The sequence below is a fragment of the Diceros bicornis genome, chromosome 2, assembly GCF_020826845.1.
Source record: "Diceros bicornis minor isolate mBicDic1 chromosome 2, mDicBic1.mat.cur, whole genome shotgun sequence".
NCBI classification, from domain to species: Eukaryota; Metazoa; Chordata; class Mammalia; order Perissodactyla; family Rhinocerotidae; genus Diceros; species Diceros bicornis.
Window position 1 is genome coordinate 74926329 of NC_080741.1, and position 23821 is coordinate 74950149.

At 36.8% G+C, this 23821-nt stretch overlaps 1 protein-coding gene across 5 annotated transcripts in view; it reads right to left on the reverse strand.

Annotated features, from left to right (window-relative positions):
- Window positions 1-17577: 17577 nt before the first annotated feature.
- ITPR1 (inositol 1,4,5-trisphosphate receptor type 1) overlaps window positions 17578-23821 on the reverse strand; it is a 317336-nt gene continuing 311092 nt past the window's right edge. For all 5 annotated transcript variants that reach the window (XM_058563442.1, XM_058563433.1, XM_058563427.1 and 2 more), the window contains one exon: window positions 17578-18933. In XM_058563442.1, coding sequence (XP_058419425.1) covers window positions 18847-18933 — 87 coding nt within the window. In that variant the 3' untranslated portion in view covers window positions 17578-18846. The remainder of the gene's footprint in view (window positions 18934-23821) is intronic.

The following is a 23821-nucleotide window of genomic DNA, read 5'->3' on the forward strand; positions in this document are numbered from 1 at the left end:
GACACTAGTTACAGGTTTCAGGCAGCGCAAAGGGCGTCTCTGTAGACTTGTTGATTTCAGAGCAGCCAGGATGTCTGGGGGAATGCAAACACAGACTGCAAGCGAGGGGTGCACGCCCGCAGAACGCAGGTCGAGTTCCACTCTGTCGGCTAGCCAGGGAGAAGGAATACAATTATTAATTTATTAAGCACACTCCCACCTATCCCTGCCTTACAAGAGGCTTCCTCAGTCTTACTTTCCCCATCTCTCTGGTTGGTAGTGTTTTAGAAAGACTAAAGGAAACCTTTCATTGATTTTTCTGAATTCACTCTTACATTTAGTCCTGTTCTGAGGATCAAAACGGCAATGGGATTGATCTGTATTGGGGGCAGTTATTAGTGTACTGGAATAATTTTGGATAAAATTGTAAGTAGTTAGAGTTGGTAAAACCAGATGTTCTTCAACTGTTACTTTGGCTCCATGTTGAAAGCTTGAAAAATATTAGTGTTTGTGCTATGTTACCTTTTTTTTTTGGTCTCAATAATACGCCTGCATCCGTTGTCTCTAGGGTGGTCCTTAAAATCTATTATTTATTATCGTTTTTTGTAGACGTGCATTTTGACCTTAATCTCACCTCTTCCTACCGGTAACCACTTTAAGATCCTGTTGCTACAAGAGTTCAGGGAAAATCCATTTGTAATATTATTTAGAGAAGGAGGACCACGCCCTGACTTTACAGAGTGTTGAGTAAATCAGACTACTGTTCTTTCTGGAAAAAGCCTGCAGCTGAAACTGGGATTAGGATAAAGAAACGCAGCTGGATTTTGCCTGGGTGCCAGTGATAGTTTCTGTTTATGGTCTGTTTATCATACAACATGGCTTGCCAGAATGTGACTAGCTTTTTGTAAGCCTACCATGACTACACACAGTATGTGATGCCTTGCATCTAAAATATGTACAAATAGCTGATTGATCCTGACCCCTGGAGTGACTGGCAGATGTTTGCTAAAGTCAGTAGTCTGCCCACACATAGCTCCTTGGTGGAGAACGTAGCCATTTGATTAATGTAATCTATGCGTAATAATTTTAAAATATATTACTGAAAGCATATGAGCGATTCCAGGATTTGACTTTTTCATTTATTTTTAAATGTTCATTTCAATATTTTAAACAGCTGTTGTAGAGTTTACCTACTAATGTTCCAGTTTCTTGAAATTGGTCTAAAAGAGCTGGTTGTCCTTGGTCTCAGTATTTCAGTTCAATATACATTATTTAACAGAGAGTATAATGTGCTGAATAACTATAACAATCACAATAAACATTCGTTGAGAATGTACCATTTATATTTAATATTTGTATATATCATTTATATCCATTATTTCATTTCACCATATTGGACACGGGGGAATAAAACTGTTTATTATATGTTCTTCCACTTCAGGAAATTTATGACATTGTTTTCTCTATTTTTTTTTTAAGAGAAAAGAATCTTTCTGAAAAGTTGTGCCTTTTGAATGTGATAGAAATCTGGGATATTTATACTGTTTTATTGAGAAATACTGGTTTCCTTTAACATTTTTGTTGGGTTTTTTTCTTTGTTTCAAATAAAATAACTAAATCTTACAGTGTTAATGTGGCCCTTAGCCAAAAGTGATCATTTCTTACTTTAATAAAGGGATTAAGAATTTTAATCTAACACATAGCAAGTACTTAAGAATCTGCTTATAAAATTGATATTGGATGACGAGGGTTTTGGGTTTTAGACTTCAGGAAAGGAAAGGTAACTTTGTGGGGTTTTTTGTGCTTCATTAAAATAAAAATGAATTTGAAAATGTAGGAAATTAGGAGTAGTAGAGAGCACTGATGGATAAAAATAAGCCATTAGACTTTGGGCACCATGGATTAGTTAATGATACCTATATGTATATAATGATGCATATATGTATGTATATACACCACTATTTGATTTACAAAATGCTTTCACTTTATCTCTGCTCATCTAATTCTCTTACATCACTTTGATATAGGTATTGCTTAACCCATTTAAAAAAATGAAGAAAAAATTTCAGAGAAGGTGAAAGGAAATTGCCCAAGGTCTTCTGAGTCTAAGTCCTATAATGCTCACACAATAATAAAAAGACATGGTGGGCACTGAATATTTTTCGCTGAACTCATGGTCAGTGCATTCAGTATACCTAAATTATAATTCTTCCTCTGTCATTGACTCCTGTGTACTGATTTATACCTGTTTCTGTGAATAAAATAAGGATTTCCGAATTTAATAGGAATAGGAATAGAGTGATGGACAAGATGTAAAGCAGCCCCAGCTCTCATGGAAGTTACAATTTAGAGGGAGATACAGAGAGCAAAATAATTTTAGTATGTTAAGTGCTAAAATGATAAAGAACACATAACCCTGATGAGAGTGTCATGTAAAGATTCCCAAGAAAAGGTCACCTTAATTGAGACCCAAAGGATAAGTACACGTCAAGTGAAGGCAGGAGAGGAGGGTGGACTTTCTAAGTAAAGGAACAGCAAGTGAAAAGACATAATGCAAATGAGAGCATCCATTGTTCCAGGACCTGGAAAGTCCAATGTTAATTATTATAGATTTACGTGTGTGTGTTGGGGGCGATGGCTTTGGTGAAGGAGAAAGTTGTGGGAGATGAGGATAGATAAGGAAGAAGGAGTCAAAGGACTTTGAGTCTGTGAATAAAGGTTTTGAAGCGTAGATTAGGAGAATGCTGGGAGCTTCAAGACTACAAGTAGGAGGAACAACCATTAAGAGACCATTGCAGAAGTCCAGGTAAGAAATGATGGTTGCCTGGAAAAGGGTAGTAACATTGCAGATAAGATGAGGCACGAAAAGGGAAGACATTTGAAAAAATATATATGAGTAGAATTAATGGGGTTTTGTCATAGGTTGGATGAAGGGAGAAGAGAGAGTAATGCCTGGGTTTCTGTCTCGGCAATTGGGAGGATAGTACTACTGCTCACTGAGAGGAGGGATGTAAAACAGGGGTACAAATTTGAGAATAATGCCTGGAAGAATGTGAAAGGCAAGATGAAAGTTCAGTTTTAGACTTGTTGAGTCTAAATATCAAACTGAAGTTGCTGAGTATTAGCTTAGTAGATCTGGCAATGACTTGGGAGATTTGAGTTGAGACCAGAGATTTGGGAATCGTTAGGGGGATAATATTTGCTTCTAGCTATCTCACTGGGATTGGGAGAGGATTAGAAATATCAAGTATACTTCAAGCTCTTTTTGAAGAAAAGTATTATGTTTAATTTGCATGACAAGTCAATAAGCTACCTCTAGAACAAGGAAACGTTACGTCACATAGAACCAGAGCTAGTGGCTTGAAAATTTGCTTACTATGTAAAGACACCCAATTTTCTTTTGAAAAAATAAGTACTTGGAGAATTTAGCTTATTTTTTAAAATAAAGCAGGGATTGTCAGATTGAATTTTAAAACAAATCAGGAACCAACTCTACATGCTATCTACAATAAACTCACCTTAAATATAAAGACATAGATAAGTTAAAAGTAAAAGGGTGGAAAAAACATAGGGCATTACAAGTTGAATAAGGGGTCAATTCATCAAGAACACGTAACAATCACAAATGTGAATGCATCTAACACAAAAACTGAAAGAACCAAAAGGTGAAATAGACATTCACAATTTTAGTTGGAGACTTCAATTCTCCTCTTTCAGTAATCCATAGAACTAGTAGACAAAAAATGAGTAGGGATGTAGAAAACCTAAACAGCCCTATCAACCAACTGGATCTAATTTGTTTTAGAGAATTCTCCATCCGACGACAGCAGAATACACATTCTTTTCAAGTGTATGTGGGAAATTCACCAAGTTAGAGCATATTCTGGGTCATAAAACAAACTTCAACAAATTTAACAAAATCGTGTAAAGTGTGTTCTGTGATCACAATAGAATTAAATGAGAAATTAATAACAATATCTGGACGATTTTCAACTATTTGGAATAGTTGAAATGGAATAACCCGTGAGTCAAAGAGAAAGGCTTAAGGGGAATTAAAAATGATTTTAAATGGAATGGCAATGAAAACGCAACACATCAAAATGTGTGGGACTAAGGTAAAGCAGTGCTTAGAGGGAAATGTATAGCGTTAAATGCTTATATTAGAAAACAAACAAAAAGGCTTGAAATCAATAATCTCAGCTTCCACCTTAAGAAACTAACAGAAGAGCAAATTAAACCCAAAATAAGCAGAAAATAGGAAATAATAAAGATAAGAGAAGAAATAAAAGTGAAAACAAAAATAGAGAAAGTCAGTAACACCAAAAACTGGAATTTGCAAGATAAAATTGACATATCTTTAGTTAGACTTACCAGGAGAAAAGAGAGAAGATACAAATGTCAATATCAAGAATGAAAAAGAGGACATCGCTATAGATCCTACAGACTTAAAATGATAATAGGAATTATTTTGAATGATTTTTTTATGTCAATAAATTTGATAACTTAGATGAAGTGGGCAAATTCCTTGAAAGACTAACTACCAAAGCTTACTTAACAAGTAGTAGATAATCCAAAAACTTTCCCACAGGAAAAATCTGGTGGCTTCACTGGCTAATTCTACAAGTATTTAAGGAAGAAATAATACCAATTCTATTCAAATTCTTCCAAAAATAGAAAATGAGAGAACACTTCCCAACTAATTTTATGAGGCCAGCATTACCCTTCACACCCATTAGGATGGCTACTATTAAAAAAAAAAACAGAAAATAATAAATGTTGGTGAGAATGTGGAGAACTTGGAACCCTTGTACACTGTTGATGGGAATGTAAAATGATAGAGCTGCTATGGAAAGTAGTATGGCGGTTCCTCAAACAATTAAAAATAGAATTACCATATGATCTGGCAATTACACTTCTGGGTTTAGACACAAAAGAATTGAAAGCAGGGGCTCAAAGAGATTTGTATACCCATGTTCATAGCATTAGTCACAATATCTAAAATTGTAGAGGCACCCCAAGTGTCCATCGACAGATGAATGGATAAGCAAAATATGGTCTATACATACAATGGAATATTATTCAGCCTTAAAGGGGAAAGAAATTCTGATATATGCTACAATGTGGATAAACCTCAAGAACCTTATGCTAAATGAAATAAACTAGTCACAAAAAGACAAATACTGTATGAATTCCACTTATATGAGATACTTAGAGTAGTCAAAATCATAGAGACAGAAAGTAGAATGGTGGTTTGCAAGGGTTGGGGAGAGGGGGAATGGAAAGTTATTATTTAATGGGTACAGGGTTTCAGTTTTCCGAGATGAAAAAAGCTATGGAGATGGATAGTGGTGATGGTTGCACAACATTATGAATATATTTAATACCACTAAACTGTACATTTAAAAATAGATAAGATGGTAAATTTTATGTTATGTGTATTTTATCACAATTTAAAAAATTTTTAAAAATCCAGTATATAAAAATAGAAAATAAATCATGACCAAGTGGGGTTTATCACAAGATACAAGGTTGGCTCACTATTCATAAATCAATCAATGCAATTCACTGTATCAACAGATTAAAGAAGAAAAACCATATGATCATCTCAATAGATGCAGAAAAAGCATTTTAGAAACATCTATCATTCATTTCTGATAAAACTCTAGAAAACTAGGAATAAAAGTGAACTTCCTCTACCTGATAAAGGGCATGTATGAGAAACCCACAGCTAACATCATACTTAATAGTGAAAGATTGCTTTCCCCCTAAAATCAGAACAAACCAAGTATATTGGCTCTCACAACTCTTATTCAGCATTTTTTAGAAGTCCTACCTAGTACAATAAGGCAAGAAAAAGAAATAGGTGCACACAGGTTGGAAAGGAAGAAATAAAAATGCCTTTATTTGTAGATACCATGATTGTCTATGTAGAAAATCCCAAAGAATCTACAAAAAAGCTACTGGATCTAGTAGGTTAGTTTAGCAAGGCCACAAGATACAAGGTCAATATATGAAAATTAATCATACCTTTCTAACATCAAACATTTTGAACTTGAAAACTTTAAAAAATGCTATTTACAATATCATCCAAACTATTTAAATACTTAGGGATAAATATAATAAAATATGTGCAAGATTTGTGTGCTAAAAACTACAAAATTGATGAGAGAAATCTAAGAACACCTAAATTAGTGGTGAGATGTACTGTGTTCGTGGGTTGGAAGACTCAATATTGTCAAAATGTCATTTCTTCCCAAATTGGTGAATAGATTTAATGAAATTATCATCACAATCTCAGCAGTCTTCTTTGTGGAAATTGAGAGGCTATTTCTCAAGTTTATATAGAGAAGCAAAGAACTTAGAATAGCCAAAACAATTTTTTTCTTTCTTTTGTTTTTTGGTGAGGAAGATTGGCCCTGAGCTAACATCTGTGCCAATCTTCCTCTATTTTATATGTGGGACACCTGCCACAGCATGGCTTGATAAGCAGTGTGTAGGTCTGTGCCTGGGATGTGATCCTGCAAACCCTGAGCTGCCAAAGTGGAGCACGCAAACCCAACCACTACACCACTGGGCCAGTCCCCCAAAACAGTTTGGAAAAAGAAAAACAAAGTTGGAGTACTCACACTGTTTGATTTCAAGATTTACTATAAAGTTACAGTAATCAGGACAATGTGATTATTTAAAACTATGGTAAAAACATACACATAACATGAGATCTACCCTCTTAATAAATAAGTGTACAGTACAGTATTGTTAACTATAAGCATGATGTTGTACAAGAGATCTCTAGAACTTTTTGATCTTGCATAACTGGAACTTCATACCAATTGAATAGCAACTCCCCATTTCCCCATTTCTACTTTCTGCTTTGATGACTTTGACTACTTTAGATACCTCATATAGGTGGAATCATGCAATATTTGTCCTTCTGTGACTGGCTTATTTCACTTTGTATGTCTTCAAGTTTCATCCATGTTGTAGCATATGACAGAATTTTCTTGCTTTTATGGCTGAGTAATATTCAACTATATGTATATACCACATTTTATTTATTCATTCATCTGTTGACAGATATTTAGGTTGTTTTCACCTCTTGGCTATTTTTAAAAAAATTTTGTGTGTGTGTGTGTGAGGAAGATTAGCCCTGAGCTAACATCTGTTGCTGATCTTTCTCTTTTTGCTGAGGAAGATTGTCACTGAGCTAACATCTGTGCCAGTCTTCTTCTATTTTGTATGTGGGACACCGTCACAGCCTGGCTTGATGAGCAGTGTGTAGGTCCAAACCCAGGATCCAAACCCATGAACCCCTGGCTGTGGAAGCGGAGTTAACCGCTACACCACCTTGCTGGCCCCCCATCTCTTGGCTATTTATTGTGAACAATGCTGCAATAGACATGGGAGTGCAGATAGCTCTTTGAGCTCCTGATTTCAATTTCTTTTGGATAAATACTCAGAAATGGGATTGCTGGATTATATGGTAGTTCTATTTTTAATTTTTGAGGAACCTCCATACTGTTCTCCATAGTAACTGTACCATTTTACATTCCCACCAACAGTGCACAAGAGTTCCAGTTTCTCTTCATCCTCACCAACATTTGTTATTTTCTGTTTCTTTGATGATGGCCATCCTGACAGGTATAAGGTGATATCTCATTGTGGTTTTGATTTGTATTTCCCTGATGATTAATGATGTTGAGCATGTTTTCATATACCTGTTGGCCATTTGTATATCTTCTTTGGAGAAGTGTCTACTCAAATCTTTTGCGCATTTTTTAATCAGGTTATTTCATTTTGTGCTATTGAGTTGTAGGACTTCCTTATATATTTTGGATATTAACCCCTTATCAGTTTGCAAATATTTTCTCCCTTTCCATAGGTTGCCTTTTCACTCTATTGTTTCCTTTGCTATGCAGAAAGTTTTCAATTTAATGTAGTCCCACTTGTCTATTTTTGCTTTTGTTGCCTGTCTTTTTGGTGTTCATTGCCAAGACCAATGTCATGAAGCTTTTCCCTTGTTTTCTTTTAGGAGTTTTACAGTTTCAGGTCTTATATGTACATTTTTAATGCATTTTGAATTGATGTTTGTGTATGGTATAAGACAAGTGTCCTATTTCATTCTTTTGCATGTGGATATCCAGTTTTCCCAGCACCATCTGTTGAAGAGACTATCCTTTCCTCATTGTGTATTCTTGGTACCCCTGTTGAAGATCAGTTGACCAAATACAAGGACAATGTGATATTGGTGAAAGGAAAGACACATAGGTCAATGGAACAGAATACAGAGTCCAGAAATAGAGCATACAAACACGATCAATTGATTTTGGACAAAGGTACCAAAACAACTCATTGGAGTAAAGATTGTCTTGTCACAAAATGGTGCTGGAATAAACGGATGTCCATATTTTAAAAAATGAACCTTGATCTGTACCTTGTGTATGTATAAAAATTAAATCAAAATGTATCATAGACCAAAATGTAAAATCTAAAACTACAGCACTTCTAGAATTTCCTGTCTCATATGGTAGCCACTTGTGGCTATTTAAATTTAAATAATTAAAACTAAATACAATGTAAAAATTCAGCTCTTTAGTTGTTCTAGCCACATGTCAAGTCATCAGTAGCCATATGTGGCTAGCTATAGCTAGTGTGTTCATTAGCTCAGATTATAGCACATTTTCATCATTGCAGAAAGCTCTATTGTACACTGCTGTTCTAGAAGAAAACATAGGAGAAAATCTTTGGGGTCTTAGTTAGATAAATATTTCTTAGGACACAACAAACATGAATCATGAAAGAAAAAAATTGATAAATTAGGTTTCATCAAAATTAATAACTTTTGGTCTTTGAAATGCTCTGCTAAGAAAGTGAAAAGACAAGCCACAGACCAGGAAAAGAATATTTGCAAAACATATATTTGATAAAGAACTGGCAACCAGAATATAAAAAACAAAACTTTCAAAATTCAATAATAACAAAAGAAATTAAAAAGTGAGCAAAAAATCAGAACAGACGCTTCACCAAAGAAGAGATATGGATGGCATATTATTTAAATTTTCTAATCTTATACAGGTATGTATTGGCTGTTTTTTGTTTGTTTTTAATCAACAACGGTTATCTGGTTGGGAAGTTTATGGTCCACTTTTGTTTTCTTTGTACCTCACTGGATCTTATTTATTTTTGAAGTGCTAATCCTCACAAATAAAACCTGAGGAAAAAAATCTCTAATAAGATGTATATGTGTGTGTGTATAAAAGTAAACATCTTTTTTACAGTTTTTTCTGGTTATCCAAGAGTATCAATAGGGGGTAAAAGGAAGCAACAGACTGTCTTAGGCAATCATATATATCTTTATCAGTTTATGTGATCATGTTAATGAACTGACTTGTTCAGCCTGTTTGGACCATAAGAAAATGTGACTTTCCTAATTGTATTCAAATCATTCAAGCTTGAAAACACACAGGTGATTTGTTTTTCTTGTCTTAAACCTAAGCTCTTGCCTTAAACCTAAGCACTTGCCTAGATTCTGCTTAGGCAAATGTGGTAGGCAGAAAAGTGCCCTGCTTAAAGATGTCCGTCTCCTAATTCCTGAACCCTGTGGATATAGTACCTTACACGGCAGAGGGATTTTGCAGGGGTGATTACATTAAGGATTTTGAGATGGGGAGATTTCCTGGATTATCCCCAAGCGGGACCAGTGTAATCACAAGGCTCCTAATAAGTGAAAGAGGGAGGCAGAAGCATCCAAGTCAGTGTGATATAGTATGCAAAAGGATTCGACTGGCCATTTCTGGTTTTGATGATGGGAGCAAGCCAGAAGCCAAGGAATGCAGGCAGCTTCTAGAAGCTAAAAAAGGCAAGGAAATGGATTCACCCCTAGAGCGCCTGGAAGGAATGCAGTCCTGCTAACCCATTTTAGATTTTGATAACCAGAAATGTTAAGATAAAGTTTTTACTGTTTTAGGCTACTACGTTTTTGGTAATTTCTTATGGCAGCAGTAGAAAACTAATGCAACATACCCCCAGGACTGATCCATTTGCAAGTTCTAAAACACAGACACAGGCCGGCCCAGTGGCTTAGCGGTTAAGTGCGCGCGCTCTGCTGCTGGTGGCCCGGTTTCGGATCCCGGGTGCACACCGACACACCACTTCTCCGGCCATGCTGAGGCCACGTCCCACATACAGCAACTAGAAGGATGTGCAGCTATGACATACAACTATCTACTGGGGCTTTGGGGGGAAAATAAATAAATAAATAAAATCTTTAAAACACAGACAACTTTTTTTAAAAGCAGGAGCACACCTTACCCTTTTTTTTTTTTAAGTCTCACTGCCAGCCCTCCCAGGCTCCCAGTGGGCAGGATTTTTGCCCTCACCCTCCTACTCAACTCTGTGAAATGATACTCAGTTCAAAAAGTGTGCACATTGTGCTAAAAAGGATAAAGGTATTGTGACACAACCCAAATATTAGCAGAGCTTCTTAGAATGTGGACTGGTTAAAAATGCAAGTTAAAAATGCAGGTTAAAAATGCAAGTTCCTGGGCCTGGCCCTTTACTCCTCCCACTAGTTTTTTTTTTGGGTGTGTGTGTGAGGAAGATTAGCCCTGAGCTAACATCTGTTGCCAATCCTCCTCTTTTTGCTGAGGAAGATTGGCCCTGGGCTAACATCCGTGCCCATCTTCCTGTACTTTGTATGTGAGACTCCTGCGACAGCATGGCTTGATAAGTGGTGCCTAGGTCTGTGCTGGGGATCTGAACCTGTGAACCCCGGGCTGCCGAAGCAGAGCGGACGAACTTAACCACTACGCCACCAGGCTGGCCCCCTTTTATTCTTGTTTTGTTTTTTTAAGTCAAGTTCACTAAGATATAATTTACATATAGTAAAATTTACCCTTTTTAGGTTACAGTTCTGTGAATTTTGAGAAGCTTATATCATGTAATCACCAACATACTGAAGATATTTCCATCACCGCAAATATTTCCGTAGTGCCCCTTTCTAATAAATGCCCTTTCTGTACCCCATCTCTGGCAACCACTGATCTGATTTCTGTTCCTATAATTTTGGCTTTTCCAAAATGTCATATACATGGAATGACACAGTATGTAGCCTTTTGAGTCTGACTTCATTTACTTAACATAATGCTTTTGAGATTTATCCATGTTGTATGTATGTTCATATGTAAATGAACCATAACTCTTTGTTACCCAAAATGGCCATAATTTCCTTATGCTACCTAAAATGTGCTTTGTCCCTTCAGGTATAATTGGAGAATTGCCACAGTCCTCCATGGATTGTTGAGGGATTGTCTTTTAGCATTGTTAGACAAGGAGGTAGGGAAGAGAGAGGAGTATGGAGGTATGCTCGAGCCTCAATTTATACAGTCATGGAGACAACACAATGACAGCTTTATCTGTTATAAGAATTGAAAGAATGGAGAGATTGGGGTTGCCTCGTTAGAGGGAGCAATGGAGGATGGTTTTGAGTAGTGAAGCAGGACTAATTTAGAGGCATTATGATTTTTGGTTATTTGTAAGGTTAAATGGTCAGTTAGCAGCAGAAAGAGTAGTGACTGCCTGATCCTCTGTTCTATGTGCAGCTCCTTTTGGGCCACTGCTAGATATTCCTTCCCTAATGAAAGACTCCTAATTGGCCTTGGCTCCAAAACCCTCAGGCAAATTCAGTGAAGGTTCGCAAAGAATCTTTTTTCTCCCTCAAATGTACTGAGACTCTATTTGCAGGAACTGTGCTCGGTACTGGATGAAATGAACTAGTTGCAGCCCTTACCCTTATGAACTCTTAGTTTCCTTTATATCTCATAGAATTCTTATCTGGTATTTACAGATCTTCCCCCAAAAGATGGGTAGAGTAAGGGTGGAGCGCAGCACATTATTGGCAGCATTGCACCTGGCACAGTGAAGCAATGGCATCGAGAAGAACGGATATGATATATGATCAGATGATCTGCCTTTGAATCCCAGGTTATGTTCTAGTTTGGCCAAATCACTTCACCTTTCTAAATTGATTTCTTCTTCTCTAAGATAGGGATGTATCAGGACGAAAAAAATGCTATTTTAAAATCTGGTTACTCTTTGAGTTGAAAGCTAAGGACAGCCGAATTATAGCCTGTTTTTGTTTTGTCAGGATAAAGGGCTAATCTAGATGGGAGTGGTTGGGACCTGGGGGCTAAAATTGCTCTACATAATAAAGAAACAAGAATTTTTAGTTTTTACTTGAAGCTGGAGGCAAAATTTTTTGTTTTTATTTTGCTTTTGTTTGGGCAAGGGTGTTGAGAGAAAGTGGGTCCTAGCATTAGGCTAGAGATGAGAAGTTGCTACTCTGGTGTCAGAGGACGGGGCAGAGAGCTTTGATGTCTGAGTCTCAGTTTTAAATAGTTTCCTATTCCTTGTTATAATCTTCCTCCAGAAAAGATCTGCTCTTCACCACACCCAGACGTTAATGTACTTTGGAGACAGCGAGTAGAGTGGGCTGTGTCTACACTAGGTGAAGTGGAATAGAGAGAGGGGAGGTGATGAGAATTAGGTTGCAGTCAGGATTTAGGATCAAAAAGTGAAAAGAAATCATTAGAAAGTTGTAAGCACCCTTCTTAGGATCCTCGAAATTATGAAGGAGAGTCCTGGGCTTCCTACATTTGTGGGCGATATGGTCTAAAATTTGCAATGTTAAAGGAAAGAGTACAATTTAGGATCATGCAGATGTCAGGGATAATATCTACTTAACAGGGTTGGGAGGTTTAAATGAGAATGTAGGTAAAAGCACTTTATAAACTAAGGAAATACATCATCATCCCTAAGATAAAACATCTTTCCATAAAAATATTTTAAAAAAGAAGTCAAATTTTAATTCAACACGGATCACAAATATGAGAATAATTAATTATCTGGAAGTCCTGAGCTGTATGACGGTTTTCTTTCTTTATCATTTCAGTTCAAACTGATAGTTAAAACATATATACAGTCGTGTACCACATAACGATGTTTTGGTGAATGATGGATCACATAGACGACGGTGGTCCCATAAGATTAGTACCATATAGCTTAGGTGTGTAGTAGGCTATACCATCTAGGTTTGTGTAAGTACACTCTATGATGTTTGCACAACGATGAAATTGTCTAACGATGCATTTCTTAGAACATATCCCCGTCGTTAGGTGACACTTGACCTGTAATTTGGATGTTAGAACTACAATTTTAAAAAATGACTCAATATGACCCAAACATATCATGTTAAGACATGGGGATTTAGGATTCCACAGTAATAACATTAGGCCCATTTAGTAGGAACAGAAAATAGCTTTGATCATGCAATATTTAGCTGTGATTGTGAATAGGCATGAGAAAAAGGAAATGATTATGTTGCAAAGGAATGGGAAATAACATGTATTGGGTGTATACTAGACAGTTGACATATATTGTCTTTCTTACTGCTCATTACTGCCCAGAGATATCCCCAAAGTGGGCATATCTCCACTCTTTAGATGAGGGGTGAAAATTACAATGATTAAAGAACTTGTTTAAAATCATAGCATTGAAATGGTAGAGCTGGCACAAAGACTCTTATCAACTTCAAGGTCCTTTTTCTTTTCGTCCCACCATGCTGCCATGCCGGCTCTGAAGTAAACTAATACTTAGCACTTAAGCCTTGTGTGGTTCTGGTCTCCCTGTCCCAGTTTCATACCAAATCTTAATTGTTTTTCTTCCAGAGAACTTTTACAGAAAGCTTCTGACAAGACTTTATGAAATGCTGTAGGTGACAAGTATGTGAAAAAAGGATGAAATAACTCGCTTAAGTTCCAATGTGAACAGGTTAAGTTCCTGGATTGTCTAAAGTTCCATTCTTTACATGGGACCAACCATCCTTTGTGAGGTAATTACAGAAATGCTGGCAAACTCTTTCCATTAGGTTCTTTCGTACAGTATGTACTTCTTATGTTGTGGAACTCTTTTTTTTTGTTGTTGTTCAGAATTCACCTTAGGGGTTTTCTCAAACTCTGCGTTCTTATTCTATAGTGGTTTTTAGCTTTCTTTTTCTTTCCAGGTTGGGTGGATGATGCAGTTTCACTTCTAGGTGTTAGGATTCTCTTTCACACTGGTTTGTCATGACCTTAAAGTATTTTAAGTTTCTCCTTTGGTAGTTATTTTTTTAATGTATTACCCCAGTGAGCTAGAGATTTGTTTTACCAAAGGAGTTTAAAACACCAGCAGTTGGAGAGTCCACAATCCATAAGCATTGTCTGAGCTGACCAAGTGTAAAAACCTGCCAGTGGTCTACTTTTTTATTTTCTTAATTTTGGTAGGTTTTAGGGTCCAGTCTTGAAGGCTAGTTACGCTTCGGAATCAGCCTTTAGGTTGCAAGAGTTGCTAATTGCGGCCTATGGTACCAAAGATGGAAAAATGTTTGTTATGATGATCACAGTTGTCTTAATTTATAATTGCCATCATGGCTCTCCTCTGTAGAAAACTGGTGAGGCCTAATAGTCATTTTGAGCTGCAACCACCCACAAAAACCACACACATGGCATTTTACTCAAAACTTTACTTTAACCACTACTTTGTGATGCAAAACTGGTGGAATTTTGGGTACTTTCTGTAAAATCGAAATCTTTTATGGGGGTTTTCCAACATTCTACTTGATTGTTCACAAATGATCAGTCTAATGAGGAAGAGCAAAGCAGAGTTTGCTAATAAACACTGACTTCTTCTGTGGTGGGATAGGATGCCAGTTTATACCTGAACGTTTTCACGTGGAGAAAGCCACCTTGATTGAGAGGACAGATTCTCCTTTTGAAAAATGCAGTTAAGTAAGAGGTAGTTAGTTATATGAGATTTGTAGTTGTAAAAGATATTTTAGGAGCTTCTTATCTTTGCCACAAAGTTTTCGGTCTTGACAAAGTATTCATAGTCAATATTTTCTAATTTGTAGATCATCTTATGAAAGAGATTTGAAAAGAAAAGCAAATCAACTTGTACTGTAGGACAGAATACAATTCGGAATAGGGACTTTCTGTGAAGGGAGAACTGTTATGGGAAACTGATTACAGATAAGATACTACAGCCCTATTCTGGAAGGGCGATAGCACGTGTGAAGAGCTCTCTCTGTATTTGGCTAAGTCGGGAGACCTTTGTTTATTCTGGAGCTGAGTTTCTGGGCAAGTTACTTTACCTCTCCAAGGCTCAATTTCTTATCTTTAAAGTTTCACCCTGCTGTAGGGTTTGGTAGATAGAGCATATAGTCTCGAGAGCCTTCAGTAGCAGTGCTTGGTTGTTATATCCTGTCCTATGTAAAGGTGACTTTTACTGTCATATCATTTAAGCCTTCTCTCAAGCACATATTTTGTTTTTTAAAATCTGCAAAAACCAACTCTACTTCTATTAGTATGTAGTTATGCTCGTTTAGTATTTAATATTTTCGAAGGAGTCAGTTTCCACCTCTGCAGCCCAGAAGTCAGACTAATGGTCTCATGATTAGCATTAAAATGACTATCAGAAACTTTCAGGCTGTTTCTCATTAATGCATTATCCAAACTGTAGGAGGATACAGAAACCTAGAATTGAGTTTTTAATGAGTTATTTACTGTGAAGATCTTGATAATTTCCCATTAGCACATATGTAAAGCTTTGTTTAGTTTGCTACTACAAAGACCGAGTTGCTGGTTAGCTTCCACAAATAAAGTATGCTTGCTTTATAATTGATGCCAGGAAATATTTAAACGGAGTGAAAGAGCAGTTTTTATAGGAGCAAAATCAAGCAACCCAATTTCAGAAAGTAAAACCAAATAAAAAAAATTGGCCGAATGAAGAACAATAGATAAGGAACATGAACTTGGAAGGAAACCAAGCCAAGCTGAATCAAATTTTGAAGGAATGATATAAAAGAAGTTGTATTTTGTACGTGTGTGGGGGAAGTAGAGACAGATACGGTTCTAAGAAAAATTGTACAGGATGGAATATCATTTAAAGCTTTAGGACCCAGCAAATGAAGAGTGGAAGCTTTATTTGTAAGTGGAAAAAAGGTTTATCACTACACAATTTTAGGGACAGAAATAGGAAATGGCAAGATATCATAAATGTTCGAAAAGTGGAATGGAATTTCCCAGACCTTTTGATTTAACAAATGGTTTACTTAAAGAAACTGGCAAAATCTTGAAATTTGAATTGATAGTATAGCAAACTTTTAAAATTAATCAAAGCCAAAAAAGCTTTCTTGCATGTTAGCACTGTACTACCACACTTGTTAGCCTGATAACACTAACGCTTCATCTGAGTAGGTAGCGTTGAAGGTGACTTGGACCACGCTCCTTGAAATAAAGGTGTTGAAAAAGCAATGTCTGGAGAAAGGTGAAATCACAATTACACATCAAAGGCCACAAGAGTTTTAACTTCAAATTTTATGTTTCAGTTATACAAGCTTTATAATTTTGTTTATTTTTCCCCCCAAAGCCCCAGTAGCTAGTTGTATGTCATAGCTGCACATCCTTCTAGTTGCTGTATGTCAGTTATACTGACATATATAGCTTTGTGTTCACACCCAAACTCCAAGGGTGGGATCTACTGCATGTAGGGTGGAGTGGCATTCCAATTCCATTTATTTTCTGCTGACGCTGCCAAATTGAGTGAAGATTTATATCTTAAGTGACAGGATTCAAATGAAACATGACAAACCTGTAAAAGCTGCAACCTGTACATGTCAATGCAGAACTTTCCAGTGCACTGGATGGGACTCGGGAGACAAACCACACACACTGCCCTGTCGTGCTGGGCGGCATGGGAGATGAAAGAGGAAGCCGAGGGGGAGCAGGTCCTTGCCGGCTGAAGCGTGTGTGGTGGGGTTCAGCATCGACGCCGTTGTGTTTATAGACACAAGTGTGGATTGACCTTGAGCTTGCCTCATTATGGAAAAATTTTGTGAAGATCTGCTACACTGACTGGAAAATTATTCCCTTGTTTTTTTAAGTTATCAAATTCATAAAGTAGAAGTATTGGTTTTGAAACTAGTCATTTAACTGGAATTTAATCCTGACCTAGTTCCCAACGTTGCAGGGTAATTATTCTTATTTAACAAAGCATAGAGAAAATCAGTGTTAGGAGAGCAACCCGGGTGAGCATTGCTTTGAAGAGGGAACAAGTTTTACTACCTTCGGCTAGAAGAGTTAGCTTTGTAAAACATCTCAGATTGTCTTGCCGAAGGACTCGGACCACTGGGCATGGACGAAAACAACTTACTTAGCCTGTTAGTGATTCTTCCACATTGCAGACAGCAAGTTAAAGCGCCTCCAGGGAAAGCACAGGAGGCAGGAGCCTTCGCAGAGCACACCTGACTTGACCATGATGGGCCACCGTGCCCAGGACAGTCTGGCTGGCAGCCACTCATCTAGGAGATAATATACATTAAATACTCCCGATATTTGTTCAAGTAGTTCTCCTCAGAGTTATCATCAGTCAAGTAGGCATTTTCTGATTTAACCTGGTAACCAAACCAGTTGCACTTTACATTGGTCCTAAAGAATGTATATAACTGGAATAGCCGAAAAGACACAAAGAAAGAAATGCCAAAACAGAAGCCACCAGTTGGTCACAGTATATTATTCTGCATCATTTATTAAATATTTATTTTTATATATGCATTTACAAACTCATTTCAGAACTCTGCTTTCAATACATTTTTAAACTTGTTTGCAGAGAGATTCTCTTGTAAAATGAGATCCATGTACAAAACTAGGCAACAGATATAAAAGTTTCCTTTCATACTTTTCAGCCATCAAGAAAAGAAATCATGTGACAAAGAAATAAAACCAAAACGTGGCTCTTTCACAAGAATAACATGTCAGTGTTCAACTAAGAGTTCTAATGGGATAGGTCATATTTCATCTTTATATGGATGTATATAGTTTAATACTTCTTAGCTACTGTAGCATGTTGGTTCAGATGAAGAAAAAATCAACTCTACTGTTCAACAGACTAGATAACCTAGAGACCATCAATTATTCATTTCTTTATATGTGACACCAGAATTCACCTAGGAGATAACATTGATTGGCCAGCAGTATGCATTTCTCCCAAACATTGCAAAAAAAGTTTCCTTTAAAAAATTCATTAACGTCACAAGCTCAAGTCTGAGCCTCTAATTTAGCTCTCTTATTTGAAGAAATAGTTAGTTTAAATGATCAATTCAGAAGCTTAAAAGTATCTTTGAAACTAAAGTTGCTTTTCTTAAAATGAATGCTGACTTGACAGTTCATAGGCTTGGAGCACTGTCACTATAAGACAGAGGCACTAATGCCACCAGCAACGAGAAACAGTATCACCACAGGATAATTATATGGTACAAAATGCCCAGGGGCCTGAAACTCACTATTAATATGATTTTGGCAGCAGCATCATTTGATATTTAACCATTTATTACATAGTATTAACACACCAGCTTCAAAGATGTGCACTCCCTTAGGACACTCAGGAGTTACAAATTTATTGTGATTGCATAATTCGTATTGCACAGTTTTGTAAAAAACATAAATACTGGCTATTCTAGTTTTAAATACAAAATACATGTCATATACTTTTAAATCTATAATCTGGTTCAAGTGCAAATCAGGTGCTTTCTTTAGTCCTTCCAAAAAAGGCATTTTTAATATTTTTGGCACAAATGAAATTTCATCATGCCAACAATTCTAATTACAATACATATATCCAAACCTTTAGAGTAGCAATCATATACATACAGTATAAAACTGAGTATTTACAAATGTACTAAGCATAAAGGTAACCTTTGTGGGTGAATCAGAACTAATTAGCCATACCCACACTAATAATAATTAAAAAAGGTAAATATGTTTTCTTTATTTCACTTGCTTATGCTGGTTGCTGTGGGTTGACATTCATGTGAGGAGGATGTCCTAGAAGACCGATTCTTTGTTTCTGCTTCCTTTGTTCTGTCATCTGGAAAGTTAAAAAGTTTCATCATTAGACCCAGACACTTCCTGTACGTCAAATCATATACTGAACCATAGATTTACCTCTGTGGTTATGGTTTATACTGAAACCCACTTTCTACAAATAGTATACCGTCACTGTATCAAACACACAGAACTTCAAAAAGGACATCTTAGGCAGAATGGGGAATTCTGTAACCTAGTCATGCAATGTGACATTCACAAGTATTGCTTGCTACTTATTTCATAAAGAAACAAAAAACAGTAAAGGCACAGGATTCTGGATTGTCTCCCAAATCCATTTCCAAATTATTTAAAGACTCATTGGAAAACAGTGGCTTTGTACAATAGTAACAACACACCAAACTCTCAAGAAAAGCAGTGTGTTTAGAATCCTAGGTTTGAGAGGGATTAAGTCCATGGTCTTCAGTGGGTCCTGATGCCTCTCTCCAATGACTCTTTTTTTTTTTAATTTTTATTTATTTTTCCCCCAAAGCCCCAGTAGATAGTTGTATGTCATAGCTGCACATCCTTCTAGTTGCTGTATGTGGGACGCGGCCTCAGCATGGCCGGAGAAGCGGTGCGTCGGTGCGCGCCCGGGATCCAAACCCGGGCCGCCAGTAGCGGAGCGCGTGCACTTAACCGTTAAGCCACGGGGCCGGCCCCTCTCCAATGACTCTTGAATAGTTTAGGTTTGAGGGAAAAAAATTAAGTAGCACATCTAGGAAGATGAGGAATGTCCTCACATCTCACTGAGATCCAGAGTGACCGAATAGCATAAATAATGTTCTGGCCCTCAGTGGTGACTGCTCCTTGCCACCCACAGACACTGAGGATTGCTTAAGGTCAGGAAAGACCATTTCCTAAGACTGGTCAAATGAAAAGTGCTTTCAAAACCCAAAACAAGACGTTAGTACTGTTCATTTGGCTGCTGAACTAAATCAGTTCTCATATGGATGGGTAGCTTGCTCTGTTCTGGGTACTTCCTTCTCTGCATTAACATTTTTCTTAACCCAGTTAGTCCTAGCTCTGGATTTGATGCTGGGCATTTAAGTAAATTAAGATAAAAAGGCTATATGAAATACATTTTGGATAAAACTGTTGTCTACAAGTGGCCTGAGGTCCTGCTTCTAGATTTTTGGTTTCCTAAAATCAGAGAGGAATCAGCGTATAGTAGTGAAAAGAATGTGGGCTTTGGAATCAGACAGACCTATTTCCTTATGGTTTTATGTTATTGAACTTCTCAAAGTGTGTTTCTTCATTCATATAATTAGGATGATCATTCCTATCTCACAGGTGGAGAATTGAGGGGATGTATGTATGTAAGTTTCTTAGTACAGTGTCTGTCACATAGTAGATGCTTAAATCTCAGTTTTCACTTGGACTAATTTTTGGTATAAAATATCCTGAGAGAACGTAAAGCAAGAATAACTTACCTAGGTTCAATTTTAAAGTGGTTATTTTTTCTTATTCAAAACATAGCAGTTTTCCTTTCAAATAAAAATACTGTTTTTAGGCTGCTGTGAAATGCCTTCTGCTATAATTTAAGAAGATTTACGAGCAAGGAGCAAATATTTCCAAAGGTAGCTTTTAATAAAGCTTTTTATAAAGAATTGAATTAGGATATTGCAGCTAGCCTCTAAAGTTTCCGTAGATGAGTGATAAATATTTAAAGGAAGTGTTACACACTACACTATACTTTACACATTCAGCTGAGGAAGGAGAACGTAATGTGACACATGGAAGAAATTCACAATTAGATTATAATATAATCAGCAAGTCATTCATTTTACTGCCTGATGCTTCAGATACTTTGCTCAGATTTTACCCCCTTAACTACTCCCTTGGCAGGTAACCTTGAGAAGCAATCCAATAAAATGTAACTAAATTTAATAATCTCAAGCTTTCTAATGGATTTAGGAATATTGGTGGGCTCAACCCCTATTGAAGGATACTTCTTCCATTTAAAGTTGCTGAGATCTTTCAACTGTCAAAGTTGGCCTTTACAGCTTTTTCTGTAATTTTTCTATAAATAACTAATTATATTTGGGATGACCTTTTATAGTATGCATATCTTCATGCCTATTTGTTAAAATCAGCTTTTCTTGACTTTTCAATCTGTCTGTTATTCAATCATTCTCTTAACTTAAAAGCCTCTAAAACTGTATTCCCTATAGCCAATGAATCTTCAACTGAAGGCACACCTTCCTTCCCACTTCTATAGCCGTCACCTGATACCTCACTGGTGGCCCTATTCTAATTTTCCAGGTTTGTCTTCCTAAGATAAAGATCGTGTCACCCTCCCTCCCTCATAAACCTCAAAGCTCCCTACTGATGTTGGTCAGTGGCCAAATTCTTTGCTCAAGCAGTCATATTCCTGGTAATTTCAAGTACCAAGTACATACCTATCTAATTTTGTTTTCTATTTCCCTAGAACAATGGTTCTTAAGCTTTGGCATGCACAGAATCACCCAGAAGGTTTCTTAAAACACAGATCAAAGGGCCCACCCACAAACAGAGTTTCTGAGTCAGTAGGCCTAGGGTGGGGCCCATGAATGTGCATTTCTAACAAGTTCCCCTGTGATGTTGCTGGTCTGGGACCACACTGCTGCTCCAGAAGAGCTTTTCACTGAATAGCTCGGAAATGGGCCAAGATCACTGTGGGTATATTTGATACACTTGAACACTTTTTTTAAAAAGTATTTTGGGTACATATATCATTTTTCTCAAATGAGATAAGATCTTGGAGAAGATTCTCTGCAGTTGAGCACTTAGCAGGCATGCAAATTTGATGTCATTTAAGTGACTAATAAATGAGAAGGAATAGAGCAGGAATAGAGCAACTGCTAAAGTATTTGGCCCTTTTGGCAGTGGTCATCATCCAATTACAATTAGAAGGGAACAAGAACAAAAAACAAAACCCCTAAGGACTAAATCTGGCCTGTAAGAAACCAAAGTCAATATTGCTGGCCAGCTAGGTTTCCCTGGTCCATTAGTGCATATTCTCACATAATTCTGGCTTTATTAGCTCAATTCTACCTACCTACCTACCTACCTGTCTACATACATTCACACACACACACTATATATGTATATCCATATCTTATTTAAGGCATCAGTATTATCTGTTACTGTTACCTATATCAAAACAAATAGAAATAATGACCAAAGTTATACTTAACATATTCTCACATTGTATTCTCTCTGGACATTTGAAATAAAATTGACTAGATAAAAATATCCATCAGATTCAGATCTAAGGTAACTAAATATCTTCAAAATTCTAATACTGAAAAATCTATTTTGAATATGTCCCATTTGTAGTAGATACATTTAAAATCCTCAAAATTCCCATTTAGCTGAGGATGAACATTTGAAGCAAAGCTCTTCTTCATATCTATATAAATACAAAGACTAGCTTGAATTTCAGCATGCCTTCTTTTGACTCAGTCTAAATAAGAAGAAAAGAATATTGTGGCTTTACAAGTCAGAGGCAGCCAAATATCTGAAAGGTCTTTCATGAAAACACCAAGTGTAGAGTGTAGATGAGCATATTTTAATCTACCAGTATTGGCCTCTAAACCATTCAAGACTGGCACAGGACGGAAGCTTCATCAACAGCTCACGAATGCCACAATCTGGTTTCTAACAGATCTTAATAGTCTTTGAAAAACTGCTTTCCTGTCATAGTAAGGTCTTGGTTACTCAGATTCTAAACAGCCAGGAAACTCTAGTAATCAGAATTAATTTTTAAAATCCTATAAAATCAGTCATGCTCATAACGATGAGCCTAAAATACTGAGAAATAAAACCGAAGCATCTCTAGAATGCAATTATATTGATTTAATATAAATGTACAGATATTGTTCACATTCTTAGAGTTGATCCCTAATATTCTGTTCCTATTTCACCTGGCAAACTCTTTCGCAAGCTTTGAAACCAAGCTCCTGCATTATCACCTCTGAAAGGGTTTCTGTGGCAATTACTCTAATCCTCTCCCTAAGATCAGGTTGAATGAATTGCTCCCTTTTCTTCATTCCCAGAGCAATCTGTTCATACCTCTGTTACGTACTTACCATGTTGAATTATAATTTGTTTGTTTACTTATTTGTCTCCCACTCTAGACTGTTAATTCTTTGAAAAAAGAGAGTATCTATTCACCTTTGTAACCCTAGTACCTAGGGCTGCCTCTGGCCAATAGGTATTTCATAAATGGTGGTTCAAAGAATGAATTGAATTAACCAGAACACAGTGCTATTCCTTGAGCATGCCATGCGTTTTCATGCCTTTGCTCATGCCGATTCCTTTCCTGGGATGCCCCCTACTGCATTTCTCTGCCAACTTGAAAGTCATCTGCTTGTAAGAAAGTAGAAGCTAAACTCCTTCAACACTCCAAACCTCACATAGGACTAACTATCTACCTGTCTGTGCTCCGTGAAACTTAATTCCTGCCTCTGGTCATAGAACTTTTCATTCTGTATCATATTGTTCGAAGTCCACTTCTTTCTTGCTAGATTATGGGATTCAGATGTTACCTTAGTCCTCTTTTGTGGTCCAGCACAGTGTAAGGAACACAGACATTCAGTAAGGTTTGTTTAATATTCCATGTTCCACCTCTAGGCAACTATTCTAACTTTTTGTTATTCTTCCCTTCCTTGTACAGCTAATGTTAAGAAGATAGCCCTCTTGTGTGAAAAATGCCAAACACTGTAACATACTAATATGATCTGAATTTTTAAGCACTTCTTGTATTCCTAACAACAACAAATAAGGGTCACTGTCCTATAGGAAGTCAGTCACATTTTCAAGAAAGTGAACCCTTCTCTCAATATTTGCTCTTTTGCATTATGAAGAAAACATGCAAAAAAATTCTAAGTTCGTACATTAGTTCTTGG